The 24383-nt window shown below is 44.4% G+C and overlaps 2 protein-coding genes across 2 annotated transcripts in view; one reads left to right on the top strand and one right to left on the bottom strand.

Annotated features, from left to right (window-relative positions):
- The window catches only part of botv (exostosin like glycosyltransferase 3), a 42325-nt gene extending 34568 nt beyond the window's left edge, over positions 1 to 7757 (top strand). Inside the window, exon 15 of the mRNA XM_019041569.2 lies at positions 7455 to 7757. The gene's annotated coding sequence lies outside the window, so the exon portion shown is untranslated. The remainder of the gene's footprint in view (positions 1 to 7454) is intronic.
- LOC109030558 (leucine-rich repeat, immunoglobulin-like domain-containing kekkon 3 protein) overlaps positions 6974 to 24383 on the bottom strand; it is a 176657-nt gene continuing 159247 nt past the window's right edge. Inside the window, exons 6-11 of the mRNA XM_072298419.1 lie at positions 22296 to 22619; positions 20664 to 21327; positions 13828 to 14025; positions 12483 to 12623; positions 9861 to 10161; positions 6974 to 8403 (exon numbers count right to left, since the gene is read on the bottom strand). Of these exons, the coding sequence (XP_072154520.1) occupies positions 8071 to 8403; positions 9861 to 10161; positions 12483 to 12623; positions 13828 to 14025; positions 20664 to 21327; positions 22296 to 22619 (1961 nt within the window). The 3' untranslated portion in view covers positions 6974 to 8070. The remainder of the gene's footprint in view (positions 8404 to 9860; positions 10162 to 12482; positions 12624 to 13827; positions 14026 to 20663; positions 21328 to 22295; positions 22620 to 24383) is intronic.

Genomic DNA, 24383 nt, shown 5'->3' with positions numbered 1-24383 from the left:
ATAATAAGTGCCACACAGGCTACAACTACTAAAACTCGATCTTACAAAACCACACAGGTACACACAGATAACAAACTCACACAGAACAACTCTAACAACTAGGGGTCACTTCGCTGCCGGTAGGGACCGGGGGACGTACCGCATTCGGGCTACTCAACAGGGAAGGCACCACGGAAAGGGCGCAGGATACGACAAGGCCGAGGTTTCCGGGTGGAGCACACGGGCAAGGAGGCAAACGCGACTAACTTCAGGAGGCTTCAGCGGGATCCTCGTGGGTTCCTAGGCTTGCGAACTTAGCGTCATTTCCCACGGTTCGCTCGCCAAAAACCTCCTGACTTTGCATGTAACATCCGTCGTAGGCTCCGAAATCCAGGAAAGAGGACTGGCTGTCGCCGTTTCGTGGGTTTCGGAGCCCGACGCCCGAGGTAGAGATGTACGAAATTGAGAGATTCCTCGGGCTATCTGACAACGGCCGTGTCTGGCGATGTCACCACGCGAGTGTCCACCGGAAACCTCTCTGCTGCATCATGAAAAACCTCGTGGTTAGACTGATTTTCCGGGAGCGATGCCAGCCCAATGCTTTCAAGACGCGGCGCTTCAATATTCCGTTATAGTCTTAGTTAAATCATCTTTTGAAGTTAATGATTCCATTATCACTAAATTTTTATCATCATCTCCTTTTTTCTCACGATTTTGTCGTTTTTTCATATTTCTTCTTTTCTTTTGATACTTTTTTCTTGAATTTTTGCCTCTCTTCCTCGTTACTGTTTTGCCTGAAAATGAAGTATTGGCCGTATTCTTGTTTACATCTTCCTCGTAGGAGGACCAGTCTACATCTTGCCGGAGCAATTTTAAATAAATTTCATCTAAGGGTTTCATTATGGATCAAAACTTACAATTAAGGTAGAGTTTGGACAACGTGCTCGCCACACCAACGTCAATTAACCTGTACTGAGTTACTTCTCTGTTCTGGTTCATCTAATGTCTGTATTATGGATCTTTTTAAAATATGCTTTTATTTCCATATCAGTGTTATGACAATAACGCTGGTGAAGGCAAAATAGGTTGAAAAAGTTCCTACATACACATGCTCGGTTTTAACCGTGCGTTCTGACGTACTATCTTCGATTTGCTGCAGAAAAGTTGTGAAACTGAGCTTGTGAAAATGATTAAATGGAGTAACTATGGCCTTATGGCCGTTATTTTTAATGAACGCTAAATTTTGGGGTAGAACAAAGTGTGTCTAAATTTATTGCAAAATTTTCACTTGGTAAAATTTAAAGTTTTCTCAAAATTTAACTCAAACACGAGTTAAATTTTACTAAAAGCTTCAAATAATTTACAACAAGAAAATTTTAAAACATTCTAAAATTTTCTCACTCAAAAAAAAAATTGCTCGGCCGCGAGTGGCACAAGGCAATAACACACTCCAGGGAGTATAGTGATATTACCCGGCTAGCTTCCACCACTTATAACGTGCTCAGCTCTCGAGTCAAGCAGCTGGCACGTGCGGGTACCGCTGGGTTTGGGGCCGCCGCCGGAGACTGGGATGCGCCTTGGATCTGGATATAGTCGTAGAAGCGTCGCGATTCCACGAGTCCAAGATTTGAGGGTCCATGGTTGAGAAGTGCTGCCGGAGGCTGGGAAGTGCCTTGGATCTGGATGAAGTCGTAGGAGCGTTGCTATTCCACGAGTCCACGATTTGAGGGTCCATGGTTGAGGAGTCCTGCTGGAGAGAGGAAGGCGAGGTTCCAAACACTTTGAGGGTCCGTGGGTGAGGAGTGTGTCCAGATCCGGATGCCGCAGAGTGAACTACCCTGAATCCCGCAGCGCTTATATACTCGGTCCATCCAATTTTTTCGGAGCAGCAAATTCGGCTGAGTTCCGAAAATGTGGAGAATAAATTGAAAATATTTATGTCCCCAATTCTCCCCCCAACACTTTGCTGCTCGACGCGTTGATCTTAGCTTGCGCATCACCATCGCAGGGTTGCCAGATCGGGCAGAGAATGTTCTTCTTACTGGCGGCTCGTGTCCTGGCCTCTTCTCGTGCCCCGGGCGCTTTACATGGAGGCAATAATTTCCTAGGCCGCAGGTTATAGGCGGCCTGCTCATCCAGAGCAGGGTCTTTTACCGCTGATTGTTCTGAACTCTCCGCCTTCTCTGCGCGTGGATGATATTTTTTCAACCTCTCGCCGTCCATTTCCTCCTTTATGTCGCCCCACTGTACCTCGAATGCCCCTGGTCGCAGTTGTCTAACAATGATGCCCGGTTCGCGTTCCCATTTTCTCCGCAGCTTTTTCGATACTCCTATCTTTTTATTCGGGTCAAAACACAAGACTGCATCGCCGGGTTGTAATTTTTTGGCTGATGGCGGTCATCAAAGGCCGCCTTGTGGCGCGCCTTTGCTTTTGCCCCTTCCGCCCGCAAAAGCTCCCAACCTGTGTGCAACTTTGCGATTCATTCTGAGTATCCTAAGATGTTTTCTCCCTCCAGGATGAAGCAAGCATCAATGCTCATACTGCATTCCACCCCGAAAAGTACTGCATACGGGGATATATGCGTCTCCAAATCAGGCGCAATATTCATCGCTAGACTTAAAGGGCGCAGCATCGTATCCCAGTCCTTCGGATTATTCGTCTGTGGTAGCAGTTTATCATATTAACCATGGTCCTGTGGAAACGCTCAAAAAGCCCTGGCGAATGTACCCCTGGTGTAATAGAATGGGGCCATATCACTTACGTTTTAGGGCCACATTCCATTATGCTTTCTAGCTCATTCGGGCCGAAAGCCATCGATTCCGCAAGTGCGGGCTCAGGCGAGCATTTGGATGTTTAGAGCATCCATCTCGGAGCGCCGATGTATCTCGCGATCACGTCTTTGACGTCATTGCGTCATCGGATGCTACGAGATGTATGCTCTCGAGATTCGCGGCGGATTCATTCGTATCTTCGAGGCAGCGAGTATAGGAGCATCTAGCCAGTGCATCTTGTGTACACTGTTGCATTCTATATCGAGATATACATCAGCTCTACCATTTTGAGTTACGTGTACGGATCATTTCATCCCCCCCCCCCCATTACACGATGTAACTAATATAATACTACTACAAGCAAACCACACAGATAACAACTTCTACGGTATACACACAGAACCACACAGAAATACACTACTACAAAGGGGGGGGGGGGAGGTTTTCTCACGCAGGAAGAGCCGTCGGGGACGGACCGTAGGACGGGACTTTCGGCGAGGGGAGGGGTACTCAAAAGCTCAGTCTTGGGGACGAGACGCGGGACGGGACGATTTGAGGAGTCACTGACTCGGGAAGAGGGTGAAAGACTCGATCTTCTTTTTCTTCAATCTCTTCTAGTTTCCGAGATATCGGCGTTTTTCGTCCTTTTTTCCTACTTTTTCGCAGCGTTTAAGTCTCCCAGTGCCCGTTAAGTTGTTAAAACCACTCAACTGACACTCTTACTTGGTCCGTATCCCTTCACCTCGACGCTAGACCACGTACTCAATCCTTTTTGACCTTTTCCCTTGAAATCCCCTGGTGTCCAGGTGAAGTTTCAGGTTATTGTGGTCTTCTCCACTGACTTTACCCACAATATATAGGGAATTTTTCCAAGTCCAAATCTCTCCAAAATTTTTCTAAGTCCACTTTTCGAGTCGGACTTGGAGAATTTTTACAAGTTCTATCTTGTTCGTTATTCAGAATTTTTCTAAGTCCAGCAGTTGACCGTCACTGTCCTCCTGCTGTCCTGATACTCTTGGCTCTCGTTTCACTGCTCTCCCGTCTTCTTCTAGCCACAGGGTCAGCCCTCTGTGGTTTTTTGGTTATGAGGGTTGAGACTGGACTGGGAGTGGCCAAATTTAGATATGGGAAGACCTGAGCTGTGTGGTTTATCTGTGGTTGAGCTAGGGTATTGGCCGGTAAGAGAATCTCATTGAAATGACAGCAAGAAAAGTAAGTATCGCTTTAGATGAGGGGGAGGCTATATTCAGTGGAAGAGGGTGTATTCTGATGAATCTTAATGAATTGAAGGAGGGAAATAAGAATGCCAAAGCCGAACAACATCAGTCACCAAAAACCATGCACGTCTACAGCAGATCATTTCAACTTTAACATGGACAGTCAGTAGACTGTATGTTTAGAATTTTAAACAATTTTTTCGCATTGCACTCTTTTTTGTACCATTGCTCGCCCCTATCTGTTTTTCCTTTTAGATGCTGTGATGTATTTGTAATATGTGTCTGTGACTTTGTGCCATCAAAAAATATAGAAGTGGCATTCAATCTTAATTTAATTTAAATAAAATTATCATGGAAGCATGAACGTCATGGAACTTATCATTTAACCATAGCTGTATCTACCAACCGTTTTTACGAACACGAATTACCAACAGGGGCCATTTTTGACCCATATTCGGACGCATTTCTGTCAAACAGAGCTATGTGCAGGGGGAAAGATGGGGTGTGCTCGTTAGTGCCCGGGCCATAAGAATGAACGGGAATAAAGCGCCAGTGACGAAGCCGCCGTCGCGCCTCGTCCACCCGCCGTTTAACTCATGAGCCCTGTCCACAAGGTTCTAGATACATCCCCACGGCTCATGGGTGCTGCACTTAGTTGGCTGACAGTTCAGTTTGTTGAATTGGAGAAGCGGGATTTCACGTTCTGTCAAACGGAACTAGGTGCGCAGCGTATGAGCCGTGAGTATGTATCTAGAGCGTTGTGGACAGGGCCAATGAGTTGGTGGGCCGCGCAGTGGCGTGGCGTGAATTGCGATGTATCGATTGTTCTGTCATTAAACCTATGGTAAAGAATCGATTAATAAGGTGTTCGCAGCGAACACCCTGTTCATCGATCATTTTCCATAGGTTTAAATGGCATAACAATCGATGTATCGCAAAAGCACGCCACGCCACTGGGGCCACGGAAGAAGTGCGGCGGCGGTTTCGTCCCTGGTTTTTTTCAAAACTATATTAGAGCCCGATTTCAGACGATTTTTGTGGACCACTTTGTGAAGCACAGCATTATAGGTGCCAAGATAGGAAGAAACAAATAGGTCAATAATTCTAGAAGGCAGCATGCACATCTGCTGCATGGCTAAATGTATGTCACCCTCGGCCTCGTTGAACTGAAACAAATTTTTCGTTCCGTTAGTTCAGCGGAATTAAGATGCTAGAGAAAAATGTAGGTAAGTTTTGAATTTTTCCTTGTTTGATAAATAATCGATTCTAATCATGTGATGATGGTTGGAATGAAATTACTAGCCCATCTTTAAATTGAATTTTTGCATTCAAACCCAATATTGATGATGAATAAGTACCTTCAATGAAATGGCGTGAAATGGCAGGATTTTTCGAGAACAAAGCATATGACACCGACGATAACACGCTGTATACGTGGGATAATTGAGCATATATTGAAGGAAGGTAATATCTTAAATGCATGGCTCGTCAGGTGTTTTGTTGCAACTTGATTTGCGTCACGAGCGTGTGCGTGAAACGCGACGATGCTTGGCGCCACCAAGAACCGAAGAATTAGGCAAGGCTTGTGGTAGCTAATAATGAGGCTACCTGGAATTTCGGGTACACAGCGATATTTTTTTGGCTTACTATATGTTTTTTGGGTCGCTAAATCCGAGTCTGAAGTTTCCTACCGCGTATCTGGTCAGAATTTTCCGCCATTTTGAAAAAATCTCCTAAAAAGGCCATTTTTGCGGGTTTTTTTATATAGCGGCTACGCATGAGAAAAAGTCCCAGACTTATGTTAGTTAATGTTTCGAATAGCTGGCGTAATTTGAAAGAAAATGGTATATACATATGCTAAGGTTCCTCAAAAAGTGAGGAACTTCGAAACTCGGAATTTTGGAACGCTTCGGAACTTGGCGGACAGCGGCGAGCCGGACCGAAAATCGACAAGCCCAGCGTGCATGGAGGCTATTTCCATTTTAATCTTCAGTCACATTCTTACGGCGCAATGATACAACTATTTGAACTCTCCGGAATGCGTGAGGTATCACGCCGCATTTGAAGGTGTTTTCAAAACAGCCGACTTCCGATTTCCGGATAATCGTTTTGCATAGTTCATATTATTTTCTTTTCATTTCTAACCACTCGTTTGTTTGAATCCTCCTATAAAAACCACCCATTTGCAAAATACAATTATAGCTGGAGCGTATTTCAGCTATGCATTCACGACTGCAAAAATGTCAAATAGGCCAGGCGCGTGGTAGCTAAAAATGAGGCTACCTGGAATTTCGGGTACACAAAGATTTTTTGGGTCGCCGAATCCGAATCTGAAGTTTCCTACCGCGTATCTGATCAGCATTTTCCGCCATTTTGAATAAATCGCCTAAAAAGGCCTTTTTTGCGGTTTTTTTTTGATATAGCGGCTACGCATGAGAAAAAGTCCCAGATTTAGTTAATGTTTCGAATAGCTGGCGTAATTTGAAAGAAAATTGTATATAAATATGCTAAGGTTGCTCAAAAAGTGAGGAACTTCGAAACTCGGAATTTTGGAACGCTTCGGAACTTGGCGGACAGCGGCGAGCCGGACCGCGCGTTGACAGGTGCGCTGCGAAAACGTGAGTAAGCGCGATGTTCACGATGCTGCTATCTTCGTCAATTTTTAAGCAAACCTAGCATATGTGTATACCATTTTCTTCCAAATTATGTCAGCTATTCAAAACATGAACTAAATCCGGGACTTTTTCTCATGCGTACCCGCTATATAAAAAAACCGCAAACAAAGGCCTTTTAAGGCCATTTTTTCAAAATGGCGAAAAATGCTCACCAGATACGCGGTAGGAAACTTCAGATTCGGATTCAACGACCCAAAAAACATGAATTAAGCCAAAAAAATCGATGTGTACCCAAAATTCCAGGTAGATTTACCAGGCGCCTGGACTAAATGAAAACATTACGCCTTTAAAACATCCTAGAAATGAGAGAAATGATTTTAAGTCAGGGCGTGAAATAATATTTTGTATTGATCACAAGGTTTATTAACATTTAAAAGTTTGCTTATTATGAATAAAAATAGTCAATAAATTATCTAACAACTGTACAATTTGGCTTTAAGTAGCAACAAAGACAAATAATCGAAATATTATGAAAAATACGTCATGAAGGCCAAAGCATCATAAAATGATATAACGGAGTATAAAATATCATTCAAAAAGAAACACCATATTATTTTCTTAATATAGTTCACAAAAAAGAGCACCTTAACTCCCAAGTTAATTCAATTTTTACACCTCCAATTTGTATTCTATGTTAGAGGACAAGGAAATTTCAATGAAGGATTTCACAAAGGTTACCGTACCTGTTGGGTAATAAGAGCACCTAAAAATAATAGAGAAATAAATTGTTTCTCCCACTAGAGAAAATTAAAATTCATAATAACAACCCTGAATCTAAAATACAAAAGAAAAGCCTTATATGATGTGCCAGCTTAATTCTGGACATTTCACAACATCCTGTACAAGAGGACCCAACCCGTGATAAAGGATAAACTACAGTTCAAGGACCAACTGATGGACATTGACCATCAGTTTTCTCGTACCATGGTTTAGTAAGCTGCAACAAATTGTACACAAGGAGGAAATCAAAATTGATGCAAAAGTTTTTTCTGGAAGTTAAAAGCACAACTCACAAATCAAGGATGCAAAAGGGGAAGGCAGCACTGTAGAACGCATTTGCCAAAAATAATTTACGTACAAGAGAGTATGCACGTGGTTTTCAAATTGTTTTAATGATCTGATGCGTATCTTCAAAAAGTTTCATGCCTATGAGATTGGTCCTTTTGAGCTCGCCCACTCGGGAGAGCTCTTTGCGATCGATTTCTTTTAGCATTGGTAGTGTCCGTGGCGACGAATGGATGGTTCTCGTTGCCGTCGGAGGAACGGCCAAAATCCCATTGATTTCAAGGTCTAAAAGTTGAATTTTCGCGGGTTACAGTTTTCCTCCGTCGAACATTTCCGTTCCCTCATTCAACTGAGGATTAATTATTATTATAGCCCTCGGTACTTGTCTAAAGTTTTTGTCTCATTTGACAGTTCTACAACTCTCAGCTATTGTAATAAATCCTGTTAATATCAGTTCGTCGCATCGAATGAACATATTGTCTCGTCTCATTGTCCCAAATCATCTCTTGCTCAGTGCATGGGTTTTCTTGATGAAGAGGGGTTTTCTCAAACGATGACTCGCGCGCAACGAAATTTGACGCAGTCTTGTTTTTCAGTATTGACTTCGGTCCAGGATCATGGTCCGTAGGGTATGTTGTGACGGGCTTCATACTGAAGGTGTCACACTCTTCACTTGAAATGACGGTTTGACGTTCCTCCCGGTCAATGTTGCGCACGAAACTGTCGCAAGACTCCTTCATTTTGGTCAGCTCCACCTTTGAATAAATACAAATCATCATTAGCTTTCTGCTCAAAAACAACAAATTTCAGAAAGTTATGAGAAGCGAACACGAAGCTAAGAAACAACACAGCGATGATGACCCGTAAGAATTTTGCCCTCATGTTTCCAAGTTTAAAATAACTGTTTGCCCTGTGCTAAATTTCATTTTAAACATTCCGTTGCAGTGATTTTTTTTTCTTTTTCTTTTTTTACCTAAGATTAATGTAGGTATAATTTAGTACCTTGAACTAATAGTTGCGGTCATTTTCCGTATAAGCTCAATGGTTACCTCTATCGGTATAAAACATCGTAAGCACTGCAATAAGGGCAAGCACTTGCGGGCCCTCGTGCTCATGCTGAGCTTTTCAACCCCCCCCCCCCCCCCCCGCTTTGTACGGCTGTACGCAAAATAACACGTTTGTCCTAGGACAAATTGAAAATGCAGGTACCTCGGCTGGAGGGATATTTTTGGTCGCCGTCATAGCTTCCTCGGCGATGCAATGTGTAAAACAACATGTTTATAAACGGAAGCTAAAAGTACGCAACATCAAGACCTCGTTTTTTGCGGGTTAATATTCCTGTGAACTCAAAATGACTCTTCATTTGTTAAAGATTCTCGATTTCAAAGTTGCTCAACAAGCATTAGCAAACTGGGTACAAAATATCGATGCTTGTTGAATTTAGTTGGGGAAAAAGTTTCTTGGACCGAGGGTCCAAATTCTTCAAAAACGTGACAAGAAAAAATACTCTCAATCCCATCGGATTTTTGCTTGCTTCGAGAGGCAAGCCTCTTAATTTGAGCAGATTTTTTTATATTCGAGTAAAAATCCGACCGAATTAAGAATATTTTTTCTTGTCAAATTTGCTTGCCGGCTGATTGTTAAAATCGGTAGACAAAGCGATAGACAAAGAAAACAAAAAAGATATGAAGGGATCCTATCGGTGAAAGCGGGTGGTTCCAATAGACAAAGGAGGTAGGTGATAGACTAACCAACGGCAACCCACAAGAGACCCTTTAGTTAGTCCATCATTTTCTCGCTTAGTCTATAAGTACCACCCATTTGAACACTGAAAAAAAAAAAACACATTGGATCTAGAGTCCAGACTCTTGAACACATCGACAAGAAAAAATACTCTTGATTCAATCGGATTTTTGCTTCGATCAAGAACCAAGCCTCTTAATTCGAGCGGATTTCCTGTTGATTTAAGCTTAAATCTGATTGAATCAAGAGTATCTTTTCTTGTCGATGTTTTCAAGAGTCTGGACTCTAGATCCTATGTGTTTTTTTTTGTTTTTTTTTTCTAGTGAACCAATCGGATCGCTCCATACTTCTTATGTCTGCTTCGTCCATCAATTTCAACGATCAGACCGCTTGACTCCAGATCCAAGAAACTTTTTCCCCCAGTGTTCTAGGGTAGATTCGATCATCTTAAAACCGTGTGAGGTATTACCTGAAGAGTCCGGTACTCCTCGAGGAAGCGCTCTAGTTGGGCGGCGTGGTAGTCGTATGTGGTGGAGGCGATCATGGAGAAGCGGGAAGCGGTGCGCGTCGGCTCGAGGATGTTGAGGATGGGCGTCTCGCAGAGGGAGGAGTGGCGCTTGTTGAGGGGGTCGAGCCGCGGTTGATCCCTCTCCCGGTGCCGGATCGGGGAGCTCGGCAGACTCGGGTTGTCGCGCCGCCCGTAGACGCTCAGCTCCGGGGCCAAGTTCAAAGAAGTCGAGGAGTTCATCTCCGACCGCACCGCTAGATTCCTGTAATCAAACGTATGCCAAGGCTCGTTTTAATCAATTAATGAAGAAGAAAACACCAAACAAGCAGGAGATAGAGTACCTGTATAGGGAGAGTATGGACAGATCTGAAACTCCGAAAGTCCATCTGGCCTTCACCGATGCCTCCGCGAATAAAGTCAGGGCCCAAAAGAGCAGCCAACCTATGAATTTCGACTGTCCAGAGCGATTTACAAATACAATTGTTACGAACCGTCGTTTAGAAATCATGTATCTGGCTTACTTTTTGCATAAATTTACTTATTTTTGCGAAAGAACGCTCATTTATGTAGTACACTCTTAGCCATCTTGGTTAGAATTGAAATCTGTAGGCTGGCAGTGAAATTTTGTGTGTTAGAAGTTGCTCAGAAGGGTGGCTGCACTTTTGGGCCCTAAGCCCTCCATGAACCGATCTGTCCATTCTCTCCCTATACAGGTACTCTAGCAGGAGAGCTCTTGATGTCTCTTTAGAAGTTGCTTTGGATAGGCGAAACCTTTGGAAAAACTCCGGTTCATCCCACACATCCATGGGGTAGATTCTGTGTCTTATTAACTGCGGCCTCCTTGGCGGAGGAACATTGTCATATATTTCCCCTTCCTCGTCCGAAATGAAATCAAAGTTCATAAACATTTTCACAAACTCAAACAACTTTCAAATAATATCGCCCGACGGCCAGAACATAAACTTGGCCAGCAACAACGATGATGAACGACCTGGATCTGACCAAAGTATAACCTCAAACTGTCAACAAACTACTGGTCAGGCCCTAACCGGCAGATAGCCGTCGCTCCAACTGCTAATCAGCCAAATCATCAGTTTTTGACCACTGGTTTGACGTAGTCATCGGTCGCACAGCACCAATCCTCCGGTCAGGTCATAGTTTCCGTTTGACAAGCAGATAACCGGAGGTCGTACGAACGGCCCTTAGATGGGGTGACCTGGCTAGGGTGGCTTGGTGTGGACGCTGCTAGATCGTAAATTTAACTTCAAACCTCTGATGTTCATAGTTAGCCGTCCTTTGTCTGTCCTCAGGGCAAGAACCCCGAAAACCGCGGGCTTTTCTGCAGCATCGGTGAACCGACGCGACGTCGCCACGAGGATGATAACCGCTATACGGCATGTGCCGATTTGTAGCCGGCTCGTTATAATCACAACCTCTGCGAAGCGCTGGAATACCCTCCAACGCTCCTTCGAAGATTTTAATGATGCCAGCAGCTGCTCACCCGGTCCGAACACTGTGACAGACCCCTTTCCTGATTCCACCTAGGGCAGTAGAATATCGTCTGCTCTGCCATCTGACGAACAGAGGAGCAATTCCACATGTCCTTCGGGATGTTTGTTCCACAAAATAATCATTAAATTTCAAAATATTATCGTGTAATGGGCAATTCTCCATAATAATGCACCAGGCATCATCTTGCTCATCAAGGTCAACTAATGCCAAAGAGGCATATTTTCTAATATGATCTCTTACGGCAGTATCAGCTTTGTACTCAGCGCTGAGACCCAATTCCTGAACTTTCCTCCAAATTGACTGGTTAAAATGAAAGTTACACCCGTGCAATTTGCCGTCAGGATATTAATTTGACAGATCAGATATGACAGCACTCTCAAGATCTAAACAGAAAATTTTTGGCTTCCACGTTGGAAAGCCTTCATAATTTTCATAAATTTCTGGCTTCAGCTTTTGGCCTCCACTATGGAAGGGGGGGGGGGGGGGTCCTCAGGTGGTGGGTGTGATGGTAGAGCTCAGGGACAACAAACTGGTACAATTGACTTGATATATTATTATCACTTGCGACTTTCAGCCCTCGCTTCAAAAGCAGCTTTGCACTAAAACTTTGATTAATATCTGAATTTCACTTTCTTCTCTCAACTACTTACGCGTAGGACTGTGGGCCTTTGGTAACACGTTAGACCACGGCCCATCGATTGATCAACGGTTTTATAGCAGCGGGTGAGGCGCTCGATGGTCAAGACCGAATTTTAAGGCCAAAAATGCGGCCCCGGGAAAGCTCGCCGCGCACCGCTACTCAAAACAAATCGAGCAAGAACGTGTCGGAACAGAGGCCGCAAAGGTCCAGTTACACGATCAAATTGTGCCATCAAACCGAAGCTCTGATTAATGGAAAAAGATCTGAGGTGAGGATGCGACCAATGAGAAGCCCAATTTGATGGCTCAATTTGATCGTGTAACTGGACCTCTCACTCTACGCGCGGAGCCACCGAAAACTGACCAAAATGGGCCGGCGCATCAGATGCACGACCCCGTTTCAAGGAGGACAAAACTACCCAAAAAACTTACCTTTTATTGTAATTGGCCATTTCGAGGTCCATTAAATGATTTCTACTGGATAAGCTGCTATTCTCCATACTACTCGCTTGACTGCTACTCGGCAGAAGGGGTGATCGACTGTGAGAACTCTGAGAACTATGTGATTGCATCCTTCAAAAATAAGAAATCAAAATATTTTATTCACTTCAGAGAATCACGTCTCCACAGTGAGAAGCGACCCTAAAAATGTAAGGTCATAGTAATAACCAAAATCGAAAACCAGTTATCTTGATAAAGGTATAAAACATTTCCACGCGATATATATTTTCCAATAAAGTCAAGCCATTCTTTTGCACAACTTTTTCAGTGAATATCTTTAAAATTAAGTAACATGTGGCACCTAAGTTTTTTCTGAAACATTTGGAGTAAGAAAACAAGAAACTGATAAGCTGTGAAATCATAGTATGGAATGCTGTTTGATACCGAGATACGAATACTCTAGTTGATAATTCACTCAGTAAGAGAGGTAAGTTCTTAAGTAAAGTGAACGTAATATCTAGAAAGACACAGTGTTTGATTATCCACAAGAGACCAAATTGGGACAATTTCTTCAATTCTTCTCCACTTGGGTCTGCCGGACAGTCAAAAATCATTGATCCATGTGGAAGTAAGAAAATCAAGATCTTTGGTGTAAAATCGGAGAAAATATACGGCAATAAACATCGATAGAAACGCATAATCCTCGAGAAGTCAATCATGGACATATTTTCCCCGTAAAATCAGTTGAATTCGAAAAAAGAATACATGGTTTTGATTTCCAAGAATTTCAAAGTGGTTGTCGGATGTCTGATTGGCTGAAACGCAAGCGCGGGAAGACTAGGCGGTCCAAACTTTTGCTATTCAATGCGGACACCTATTTTCTCTTTGGCGCGGACATAGGTAAACAATCGCGTCTCCAAAATTCGCATGCAACCCTGACCCTGCGACTGACACAGGAATCCTCGATGTTTCACAACGTGTTATGCTCCTGATAGAGCCCTCCAAGTGGATCAGTAAAGACCTCCTAGGTCTTTAACCAATTCCATTATAGTATGGCAACTTCATACTAACCGCCACTTCTCCATCCTTTCACTACGGATGCGAGTAACTTTACTCGCAGATCATGCGACTTAATACACAATATTTGACCAAAAGTTTTGATTTTGGTCTCAATCAATAGATATTGAGTTGATCTTTCAAATGAGACCAAGATCAAGCCTCTAGCTTTCTTGGTTTTTGAGTTATGGAACCAGTCTCGGTACTTTTTGGACAGCCTATGTATTTCTTTGGACCCTCTTTGATAATATCGGCATCAGTGTCTAAGATTATCACTCACCTAGGTAAGGTACTAAACATATGTCGTTGACCCGCATTACTTGGAGGTGACGATTCCAATAAGTCCGGGAACGTTTTTGAGCTTTGTTTCGAGGTGGTGTAGAGTCTCCCTGACGGCAGAAACTCCTTTCGGAGCACATGGTGCTTCAGCGTGACCTCTCCGAAGTTTTCCTCGTAGTATGACCGAATAGCCGCATCTCTGTTAAAATAAAAATAGGACTCTGGTTAACATTGAAATGAGGAGTATTTGATGAAAGTAATACACAAACACCAGACTGCTGTGCCTGCATTTTCATTTTCGCCTCCTTTTATTTGCCAGCCCAGCAGTGTTCGAAACTCACAGGCGCCAACGCGTCAAACGCGCCTAAAAAATGAAGGCTCTGAGCCAACGTGGCCCCTAAAAATTGCCTCCTCAAAATCTGGATTTTCACAGAAAGTCGCATAGAGAAAGAAAAACAAATCTATTTGAATTGAAAAAACGTAGAATTTTCAGCACTACAAGTTAAAGCTTGCTTTTTCTATTCTTCGCGATTTCATTATTAGTGCTTTTGTCTTCCCCAAGTTCCAGCTAAATACTGGTCCTGTTACGAAAACATCTTGCGTCTAACTTTCCACTAAATGCGCCGTAATATATAGGCAAAAAGTTTATTTAGCCCCTAAAAAATCTTCAATGGCGCCTAAAAATCGGTCTTAATGCGCCACATGGCACCTCAAACTCAAAGGTGAGTTTCGAACACTGCAGCCCAGCTATGACGACATTCCTGGCTCAACTCAATCTCATATCCTTTATCCATTCGCAGAGTCAAGAATTCTTAAGTACTCGCCAAGTGCTAATCGCAGGAAAAGTTCAGTTAAAAGGCTGGGTACAACGAAAGGAAAGTTAAAACGCGCTACAGAAAATTTAAGAAGTTTCAGATCAATGTGCTTCCGGCAATTAAATCATCGAGGCATAATCAAAACTTTGATCTTGTTGCAAAGTGTATCACTAATAATTCAGCCTCCCCTCGACGAGTGCGTGTTGCCACGTTTTCAAAAAAATTCCTGCAGAGCAAAGATTATTCTCGCGGTTCTGCCTGGCAGCGGATTGGGCTCGGCAAGGCATCATCGAAGTTCCCGCGGATACAGGAAACATCGAAGCGCATGCTGAAGGGGAGTAATTACAATTACAGGCTGCCTATTTAAATGGTTGCGGCGGAGTAAACCGATGTGTACTCCTCAGGGAACCGTGATATTTCGTAACGACAGCTTTTGCTAAGTTGATCTGGAAGGCGCAGACAAAGTCCGGGTTATCTAACTCTTGACGTCGTAAAACCCGCGTTTCACATCATCGGTCTTGCGAACGAACGTTGGAAAATCTACGGGGACGTTGGACGGCGGCGGGGACACAGGGATGGTGTACGAGTCCCACAACTACTCATGAACGTCCAAGATAAACGGTGAATACAGTAGACGGTAAAAATAAAAATTGAAAAATACATGTCTTAACTAAAAAATCAAGTTAGAGTATGCCGAGTTGAGACCAAAATTTGAGCTTGGGGTTTAGGGATGACCTACTGAGGTTTAAAATTACGTTTGGGGGTGTACTCTATGCTTCAGAATGGTGCTTGCGGTCACGATCCTTGTTTCCGCTAGGGCGTCTCTCTTGTGTGGGTGGTTGAGCAACCTTGGACCCAACAGCTGATTCTACCTTCTGATGTTTCTTCTCGCAAAGTTAAGATGTTTCAGCACAGAAAGTTAAGATGTTTCAGCACGGAAAGTTAAGATGTTTCAGCGCAGAAAGTTAAGATGTTTCAGCTCAGAATCTGGTCTCTTGTCTCGTTTCGTGTCGTGTTGATGTTGGTTCTCCAGTGTTGCGATTTTGTAGGCTGCCAATTTAGGGATTTATGGTGGCGGTTTTGTTTGGTGCAATACGTGATATGTGGCTTTTTCGGAAAAAAATCTTTGGGACAGTGATGGAGCTGATTCATCTCAAAAAAAATTTAAATTCGCGATCACGTGCTGCAGCAGCAATGCGTTTTAGGTTGTTAGTGATGAAAGTCTATATGGTTGTTGCTGTTTGTGAAACGTTGTGATATGTGGCTTTTTCGAAAAAAAAAATCTTTGGGGCAGTGATGGAGCTGATTTTTCCCCCCCAAAAAAATGTCGATTCGCGACCACTTGTTTCAATTCAATTTCCATGGGCCAATTTTTCGTCTCATAAAGGGTTTAACTCGTCACACATACTGTCCGTCTTCGTTACTGTATCAAAATGTTGTGTTGGTGTTTCGTACGAGTGACATTTAGCAACACTGAGGAAAGCGTCGCCACGAGGTATTCTGCACTGGTCCATAATTTGGTATTCAGAGACCAGGGAAAAAGTTTGACTCTGTCCTTGTCGATGATTCTCACCACTCTCTCTACCATATCTCACCCGCTTCTCCTGCACGTATCAACGTATCATCCGCCTTTCGCTTGACGCACCACTGAAATCTAATTTTGATTTCGTGACGATTGAGTTACAATATAGGCTTTGCTCACTGCTGTCACTATTCAGTATCCCGCGGACATCATGCGCGCGTTTTTACTATGTTGCCACCTCATTTTACACCATGCAGTCAGTTTAGTCTGCATAAAGACGATTTACTTTAAAGAAATAAAAGATAAAAATTGCAAGACATAAAATCAAAATGTTTTGGAAAAAGGCGGTAAAATACCAAGTGTAAATTACAAGTCAATGGGCCTCGCTAGGCTCCGCGTCAATCAAACTCTGGAAAAAAGAAACATCGTCCGAATGGGACGCGGTAACGATCCGCCGCAGCAAATTATCGGGAAAACGAATCAAATCTCGCCATAACGCAGAGTTAGACCGCCCAGGCCTGTCAGAATGTCGCAAGAAAAAAAAAAAAGGCGTCCATGCTCCGCGCTTCAGCCGCAAAAGCCGCGCCTCAATCCGTTTTGAAGACCGACGGAACAGCTGGTGAATGACGGGATCCTTAGCAAAATCGGATGGAAGGGAAAGCCCCGCGCCGCGACCAACAAACTCACACACATTCACAAAGTCCTTATTTGCAAGAGACAAACTGTTGGTTCGAGAAATAACTCTACGCAGAGAGGCATCAACAGACGTACAATCACGCATCTCACACACACGCTGCATCGTCACACAAACTATCATCCCCCCCATAATTTGATATTTGTATTTTCATCCCCAAACTAATAACTAATTTACAAAAAAAAACTGATACATCCGCTCCCCCTGAGTAATCTGCTGAGCGCGAGCAGCCGCCAACTGTCGGTCATCCGAGCGCCTTGCGGTTTCTCCAGAATTGCCATCCGTCCAGTCCGAACCAACAGTTCCAAACGGGGGGGGGGGGGGGGGGGGGGTTGGGGTTTTTCGTTGGTGGTTGGTGGTGGAACACAGACCGACTTGGGCCCAAAAATGACTATCCACGGACCGGCCGTGTGCTCGCAAGACGACGCCCATACGATAATTCACGACAACAGACTTGTTTTCACTCACTCCACTTTATTCCACGTAAAACACAAAAGCACCGAACTTCACTTGGCCCCGTACGATATAACTTTCAAAATAGATGAAAATGAAAACAAGAAATTACAAGAGCAAATAAACTGGATCGAATCCCAAACCTCGTTGAAACACACATCACACTACTCTCTTGCCATCCTAATAATTGTAATAACCGCCATTGCCTTCTTTATATTTTTCCAAAAACAAAAACAACACGTGAGAATAATTAAAAATATACAAAAAGAAGAAATCCCATCACAAGAGATCGTAGTACTTGAAGGGGCTGACGGAATAGGAAGAGCAAGACGCTTGATCAGTGACTCCTAAAGCACCCCCCCCCCCTTTTTCCTTTCTCACCTCTCTTCCTCTAACCAAAACAAAACCAGTAAATTCACCCGCCCTTAGCACCAACCGATGTTTCGACCGCCAGTCATAGTAAAAAAAGCAAATTACCATTAAAACAAACAAAAAAAAAAGGATATTAAAAACAGAAATTCTTACCTGATTCAAAAAAATAAAACTATAACCTAACACTACGACGAAAAACTATAAACTAACACTAAAAACTAAAAAAACCGAGGCACCATTGGGTACGCGATTACCATTGGGTGGGCGGTGGAAGGTGTGGTACCTCAAGGAGCCATACGAAAAGTTCTTCCTGGTCCCCGGTTTCCCATTCAACTATAAATCGTAACAGTTCGCGGCCAACCCGCCCATCCCTATTAGGATCACCGCCCGCTCGGCCGTACTGAACTTCCCGTACAAAGCGGTCTAAAAGTCCGTGACACATCTCCTCAAGATGCCACCCGAACTGATAACGCGGCCCGTCGCGCAAGTAATACACTGCAACACCATCTTCGTAGGGTTTTATCACGCACGGACTACACCATAAAACGGCCTCGCGGAGCACCGTCAGTACCTCCGCCCACCCCCGCCCAGTTCCTCGAAAATCGGCTGGAAACATTGTTTTGAAACTAGCTACGGAACTAGGGGCAAGGGACTAGCTAGGGGCAAGGGACACGAGCGTTACAAAAACATAGAATTCCCGAGTAGTATCCGGCTTCCCCCGTTGACTTGGTCCACTGAGCGACACGAAAAAAATCCTTATATCGTAAATAATCAATCAATAATTAAAATCAATATCCAAAGCTTATCACGAAAGTGAGCTATGGATAAAAGGGATAACCTTTAAAAAAAAAAGAGAGAAAGAAAATAAATCGAAAAATATAAACAAGAGCACCGTGTGTATTAACACAAAACATAACACACAATTTTTCACACTGGGCCAATTTTTTTTTCTCATCGAAGATCAGGGCTCCCACGCAAAAGCAGGTAAACAGCCTCGGGACAGCCCGCGTCCGGTGGGCCGAGACGGCGGCTGAGACATTCCGTAGGCACGGGCCAAAACCCGGGGGTCCCGGCTAGAGGCGGAAACGACAAAGGGGGGCGGCGGATTCGCGCTGGACCCCCCTGGCCTGGCCTGGACGACTGGATCAGATGGTGGTAGAGGCCATGCAGTGGTCGGTTTCTGCAACGGGACCAAGAGGTGATAACCAATAGGCTCTGCTCCACTGGTAGCAACAACAATGATATTTTCACAATTAGGACAGGAAACACACTTAGGAGGAACGAAGGGCTCTGCTCCACTGGGAGCAACAACAATGAGATGCCTGCAACTGAGACAGGTAACGCACTTCCTGCTAGGGTCCATTTTACATGAGTCCGATACAGAGTCCGAGAAAGACGATGAGAGACTAGAAACGAAGCATGGTCCGACGATCGATACGAACACGAATAGCTAAATCAGCAAAAAGGGGCTCCCACGCAACGCCCCGGACACCAGGTCGATATATCGACCCAATCAATATATCAATATCGGGGACCAACCCATAGTTCCCCATCCATAATACAGACAATTACTATAGGTTAAATTAAGTTACTTAGATTTAAGATATTATTCTCATATTCATTTCAACAGCACCAGTAATACAGTAGGCCAAAAAGCCTTTCACAACCAAACGCATTCCAAAATACGGCCGCTGACTCCGCCGCATACTGGTCAGAGAAAGCAGGAAAAGACGAACAAACACTGGTATACAAGATATAACAGAAATGAATTAACCGACTTCTCCGGCTCGCTCCCACCACTGTGCGATGAAAATCATGGTCCGGGTATAACGAGAGAAGTGAGAAACAGCCTTTCGATTTCAACCCATGTGGATCTCGCAGCCTACCTAACGACTGTGAAAATGCTGAAAAACGCATTCCACGCACGAACAGCACCGATCCTTCTCCACCGACTAAATCAAGGCATAAACACCTCTCTCTCTCTCACACGACTACGATCAAGAACTACAAAACGCCTGCATGGGCGGTTGAAGTTACAGCAGAGAGGCATTGAGGAACGAACGGGCAACGCCATTACAAAACAGTGGCACTATTCCTTCACGTCAGTTGACCTTTCGTTACTCCATGCCTCTCCGGAACATCATAAACTAAACCAAATTAGTTCCGGAAACTAATTCCATAATAGTCCGTAGTTTAAGCGTTAAAAATTACTAGATATGATGAATTTTAACAAAAAGTTACATAGAGTACAACTCAGTCATATCTGGATTCCAGTGGGATATCCACCCATTTTTTTTTTTTTTTCTCTCTCTCTTCCCTCACTTTCCATTTACGTAACATTCAGACCGAACGTGCAAATAGATTAATTTGCATTAAACACTTTTAAAGCACGAATCATGCGAACAATCCATTAGAATTAAGAAGGTGTAGGGTAGCAAGTAAAAAAAATGTATTAGAATTAAAAAAGGTTAAAGGTAGTATGTAGAAGAAATTTTTTTTTTAGGAGGTCGCTCACTTCGCCTGAGCGACAGTTTCCAAACAACATGGAAATTTCATCACCCCCCTCCCTCACCCACAGAAATTAGGGACGACCCAATGGTTGTCATAGGGCCCAAACCCACTAACGGTCACCTACCTTCAGAACACCACAAAATTTGTCCCCGTGGACTCCAGTCGCCCGGCGCCCGAGGCAGAGGTGTATGAAATAGTAAGGTTTCTCGGACTATATGGCAGCGGCCTGTCTAGTGATGCCACCGGGCGATGTCACTACCGGACGCGACAAGCTGTGTCATGAAAACCTCGCGGATTCACCGGTCCCGCGGCGCAATATTGGCCCGCCGCTTCCAAAACCGCCGTAACTCCAATATTCCGTGATAGACAAGTCACATCATGCAATGGCTTTCAGGATCTGTCACTGAAAAATCCTGGAAACCACCACGGTAGAAACAGTTAAAAAAGGAAATGCGGCATTGAGCCCTTACCTAGTTTCAGGCTCTCTATCCGGGTCGATTCCAGTCTGCCGTGTCACATTTTGACCAATCCTCTGCAATCGCTCATCAGGAGACGAAATCCCTCTGAAAGACACGGGTGGAGTCTTACCCGTAGGCGAGCGTGGATCCGGAGGTTCGGGCAAGCTCACGTACTGCCTCAGTTTGGGATGTCGCGTTGTCTCCTCTACCGTTGCCAGTTCCTGCTTCGACGCGTTGCAATGGTTCAGCTCTATCTTGTCATAGTTCTCCCGCTCGGCCGACCGGGTGGCTTTTAGCCGAACTCGGTTCTTGAAAACTAACACGTAAATGAACACGAAGAGGAGAACCACTATCAGGAGGAGCACGACGAAAAGGCCGTGGATGAGAAGGCGGCTCTGAATCAGGCTATGCTTGTCTGAAGTCGGAGCGGCTTTTATCACAGATAAGTTGAGCAATGCTTGGGTCCGCCCGCCGCGGTTCTCTGCAACGCAGGCGTACTCGCCCGCGTCAGAGGCGTCCATCGAGAAGACGGTCAGGTAGCTGATGTTGTAGGCCCTGTGCAAGTCGAAGAGACGCCGGTTGACCACGCTGACGCTATTTGAGGTGCTGTTCGCGATGACCTTCCCACGCCGAGTCCATGTTATATTTGGAACAGGGTCCGCCCAAATTTCGCATTCTGTAACACAAAACTGAAATTTAGATCCTGAAAATTTTGCCCCTTGACGTTTTATGCTGAAAAGATATACAAATATTTTTTATCATTGCTAGTAAGTATTTTTACTGTATGAAGGATGTTCGGAAACGAATACCTCTCCGACAGAAGGACGACTGACTCCTTGATTTTTCCCGAACTTTTTTTTGGGCCCATAACCTGTTGTGATTCAAGAGTGTGACGGCGGGTCTGATCACCCGCGACCTCGTTGAGATCGCAACTGAACAGACACGTCCTCCACTCTAACTATCCGAACTAGTCGTCGCCGTTGGCACCGACCGGGGAACGAATAGTTAGCAGGAGTGTCGAATGGGAACAGGGAAAATCAGTAGAAGGCCGGTTTTTGGATCTTAGACCCTTCTACCCAAATCAGCGAGCCCTGTGAATAATGAACCATAAATGAATAGATGAAAATCGTAGTGGTCTCTCTCGTCGGCTGGTCCTTTCAAGACTGACCAGCCGCCTCGTCACTTGAGTGTCACTTCGCAGTCGCGCCTGCGCGCTGCCGTCTTCTCTCCCCTCTCTTTCTCTGCTCAGAAGAGAGCCGCGTCACAAAAGAGACCAGACTCTGAGATGCGTATTCGCACAAGGTTGAACTGCGAATAAATAGTTTAATTTTTGAACATGGTCGGTTGAGAGACTTACACATTCTTTTTAGGTATGTTGCTGTTTCTAATTCCATAAAAAGACGCTCGTCGCTCGTTGTTTTCACATATCAAATCTCATTACGAGACGCGGAAATCGGTCTCACAACAACCGCGTCCAAGAATGATTCCTCGGAATGATTTATGGCCCTTTGAATCGTACGATCATCAAGAGAACAACTACACGTCGTGCCCCGCAACTCTTTCACCGTTCTGTCTACTCAATTCATTGAACGGTCCTACTATTAATTAATCATTGACTATCAGTAATTAGTCGGTGGAACGTACCTAGCGTTACATTGGCCATTTCGTTAGCAATGTAAGTAGCGTGCAGTGGTCGGACGCGTGGTTTACAGGCGAAATCCTCCAGTTCCAGTTTGTCCCACGGCCGATGAAGCAGGCGCTGTGGAAAGTGACACGTCGGTGGGATGCTCAAGGGGATGTTCTGCTTGGCTAACCATACTCGCAGTGGCTTTATGTGGCATGTGCAGTTCCAAAAATTATTGTTCAGGTCCAGACTGTTTAGGTTGATGAGACCCGTAATCGTCGAGGCGTTTAAGTTAACAAGCTTATTGTTGTTGAGTTTCAGCACCTCTAACGTGTTTCCCAGACCTGGTGATCAAAACATCAATTGAAATAAAACACGCAAAGAGGATTAATTGAATGACCGATCCAACTCTCTCAAACTTTAAATACAGACTTTTTAAAGATTGAAATTGAGGAGAACAGGAGGTGTCTTCCTAACGCACTAAACTCTGAGCAACTGAGTAATCAAGAATGAAATGGTTTTAACGTGTATTTTACTGCGTGTGCGCCCAGTTTGAGGACCGGGCAATTTTTTTGTCCCGTCCGTGGACAAGCCATTCGCGTTGTCTACTCCACGAACTCGCTGATGTTCTTGCTCATACCTTGAACAGGACAGCCGTGGACTCGCCGTCCAAAAGTCTGAAAATTACACTGACGAACCCGGTCGTTAATTTCAAGCGACGCTAATCAACGAAACCCCCACACTGACCGGCTTCTGATAGATTACTCGCGAGATTTTGAACTAAACTTAAAAATATCATGACAATTTATCATACAAATTGTACATCTTTTTCTTTTTGCCCTATAACGGAATATTGGAGCCCCGTGTCTTAGAAGCGATGGGGACTGCATCAATCCAGCTGGTAAGGAGTTGCTGCATTTGGTAGCTTGGCATGTTGTACAACTTTTAACCCATGCTTTTACGTCCTTTAACCAGTCTTTCCAGTAATATCGGGTCTTTATCGCGGCCGCTGTCTTGAAAATTCCGGGGTGCGCGCTAGTGATGCCGTCGTACAAAAAGTATCGCGCCGCAAAATCAGTCAAACCACGAGGTTTTTAATGATGCAGCAGAGAGGTTTCCGCCAGACACGGCCATTGTCAGATAGCCCGAGGAATCTCTCTATTTCGTACATCCCTACCTCGGGCGTCGGGCGACCGAAATCCACTGAACGGCGACCTAGCCAGTCCTTTTTCTGAATTTCGGAGCCTAGGACGGATGTGACATGAAAAATCAGAAGGTTTTTGGCTAGCGAACCGTGGGAAATGACGCTAAGTTCGCAAGTCTGAAGACCCTCGGGGACCCCGCTGAAGCCTCCTGAAGTCAGTCGTTTCGCCCCCTCAGCCAGCGTCTCCTCGCGGATTTTCGACTTGGCGTCTCACCCCCGGTAGGCGGACTGCTAGAAATTCGTGGTGTTCAATGCACCGTTTTTCCGGATTGTTGGCGAATTTTCCGCGTTGGCGTTAGCTCGGAGTGTCTCAGGATCTAAATATTGCCGCAGTCTTTCTACTTTAGTCACCCGGAGCTTTGGGTTTTTCTGGGAGCCAAAAATCATTTCATATACTGAGTTGGTTATTTTTCTTATGATTTTATATGGGCCGCGGTAGTGAGTTGTCAGCGTTTTCATGAGTCCCGGCTTAATTACTAGAAAAAATACTAAGGCTTTGCCTCCTACGTCTACTCCACGTGTTTTCTTCTCATATTATGGTACTTTCTTTGTTTTTCTTGCGATTTTAGAATGTTTACCATTGCTTTACTGCAAGTTTCCCTCGTTTCTTCGATCCTTTTTGATATTGGAATGCCCAGAGGTTCTGTTTGTAGTGGAAAATCCGCTGGGAAAGTACTTTCTACACCGAAAAGTAGGTGATGCGGGCTGTATCCTGTTGAACAGTGTACTTGGTTGTTCAATGCTGCTACTGCTAGTGAAACGGCTACAACTCTGGGGACCAGATGGGATGCCCTAAAGTTTAGCCAAAAATTCTGGTTTCTCAGTTGTCAGGAGAAACATAAAAAAAAGGGGGGGGGGGCGATTTCTCCACCACTTGAGGTAGGAATAAAGGAGGCCTCAAGTC

The sequence above is a fragment of the Bemisia tabaci genome, chromosome 3, assembly GCF_918797505.1.
Source record: "Bemisia tabaci chromosome 3, PGI_BMITA_v3".
NCBI lineage: Eukaryota > Metazoa > Arthropoda > Insecta > Hemiptera > Aleyrodidae > Bemisia > Bemisia tabaci.
The sequence above is the reverse complement of the archived record's forward strand: the minus strand, read 5'-3'. Positions and strand labels throughout refer to the sequence as shown.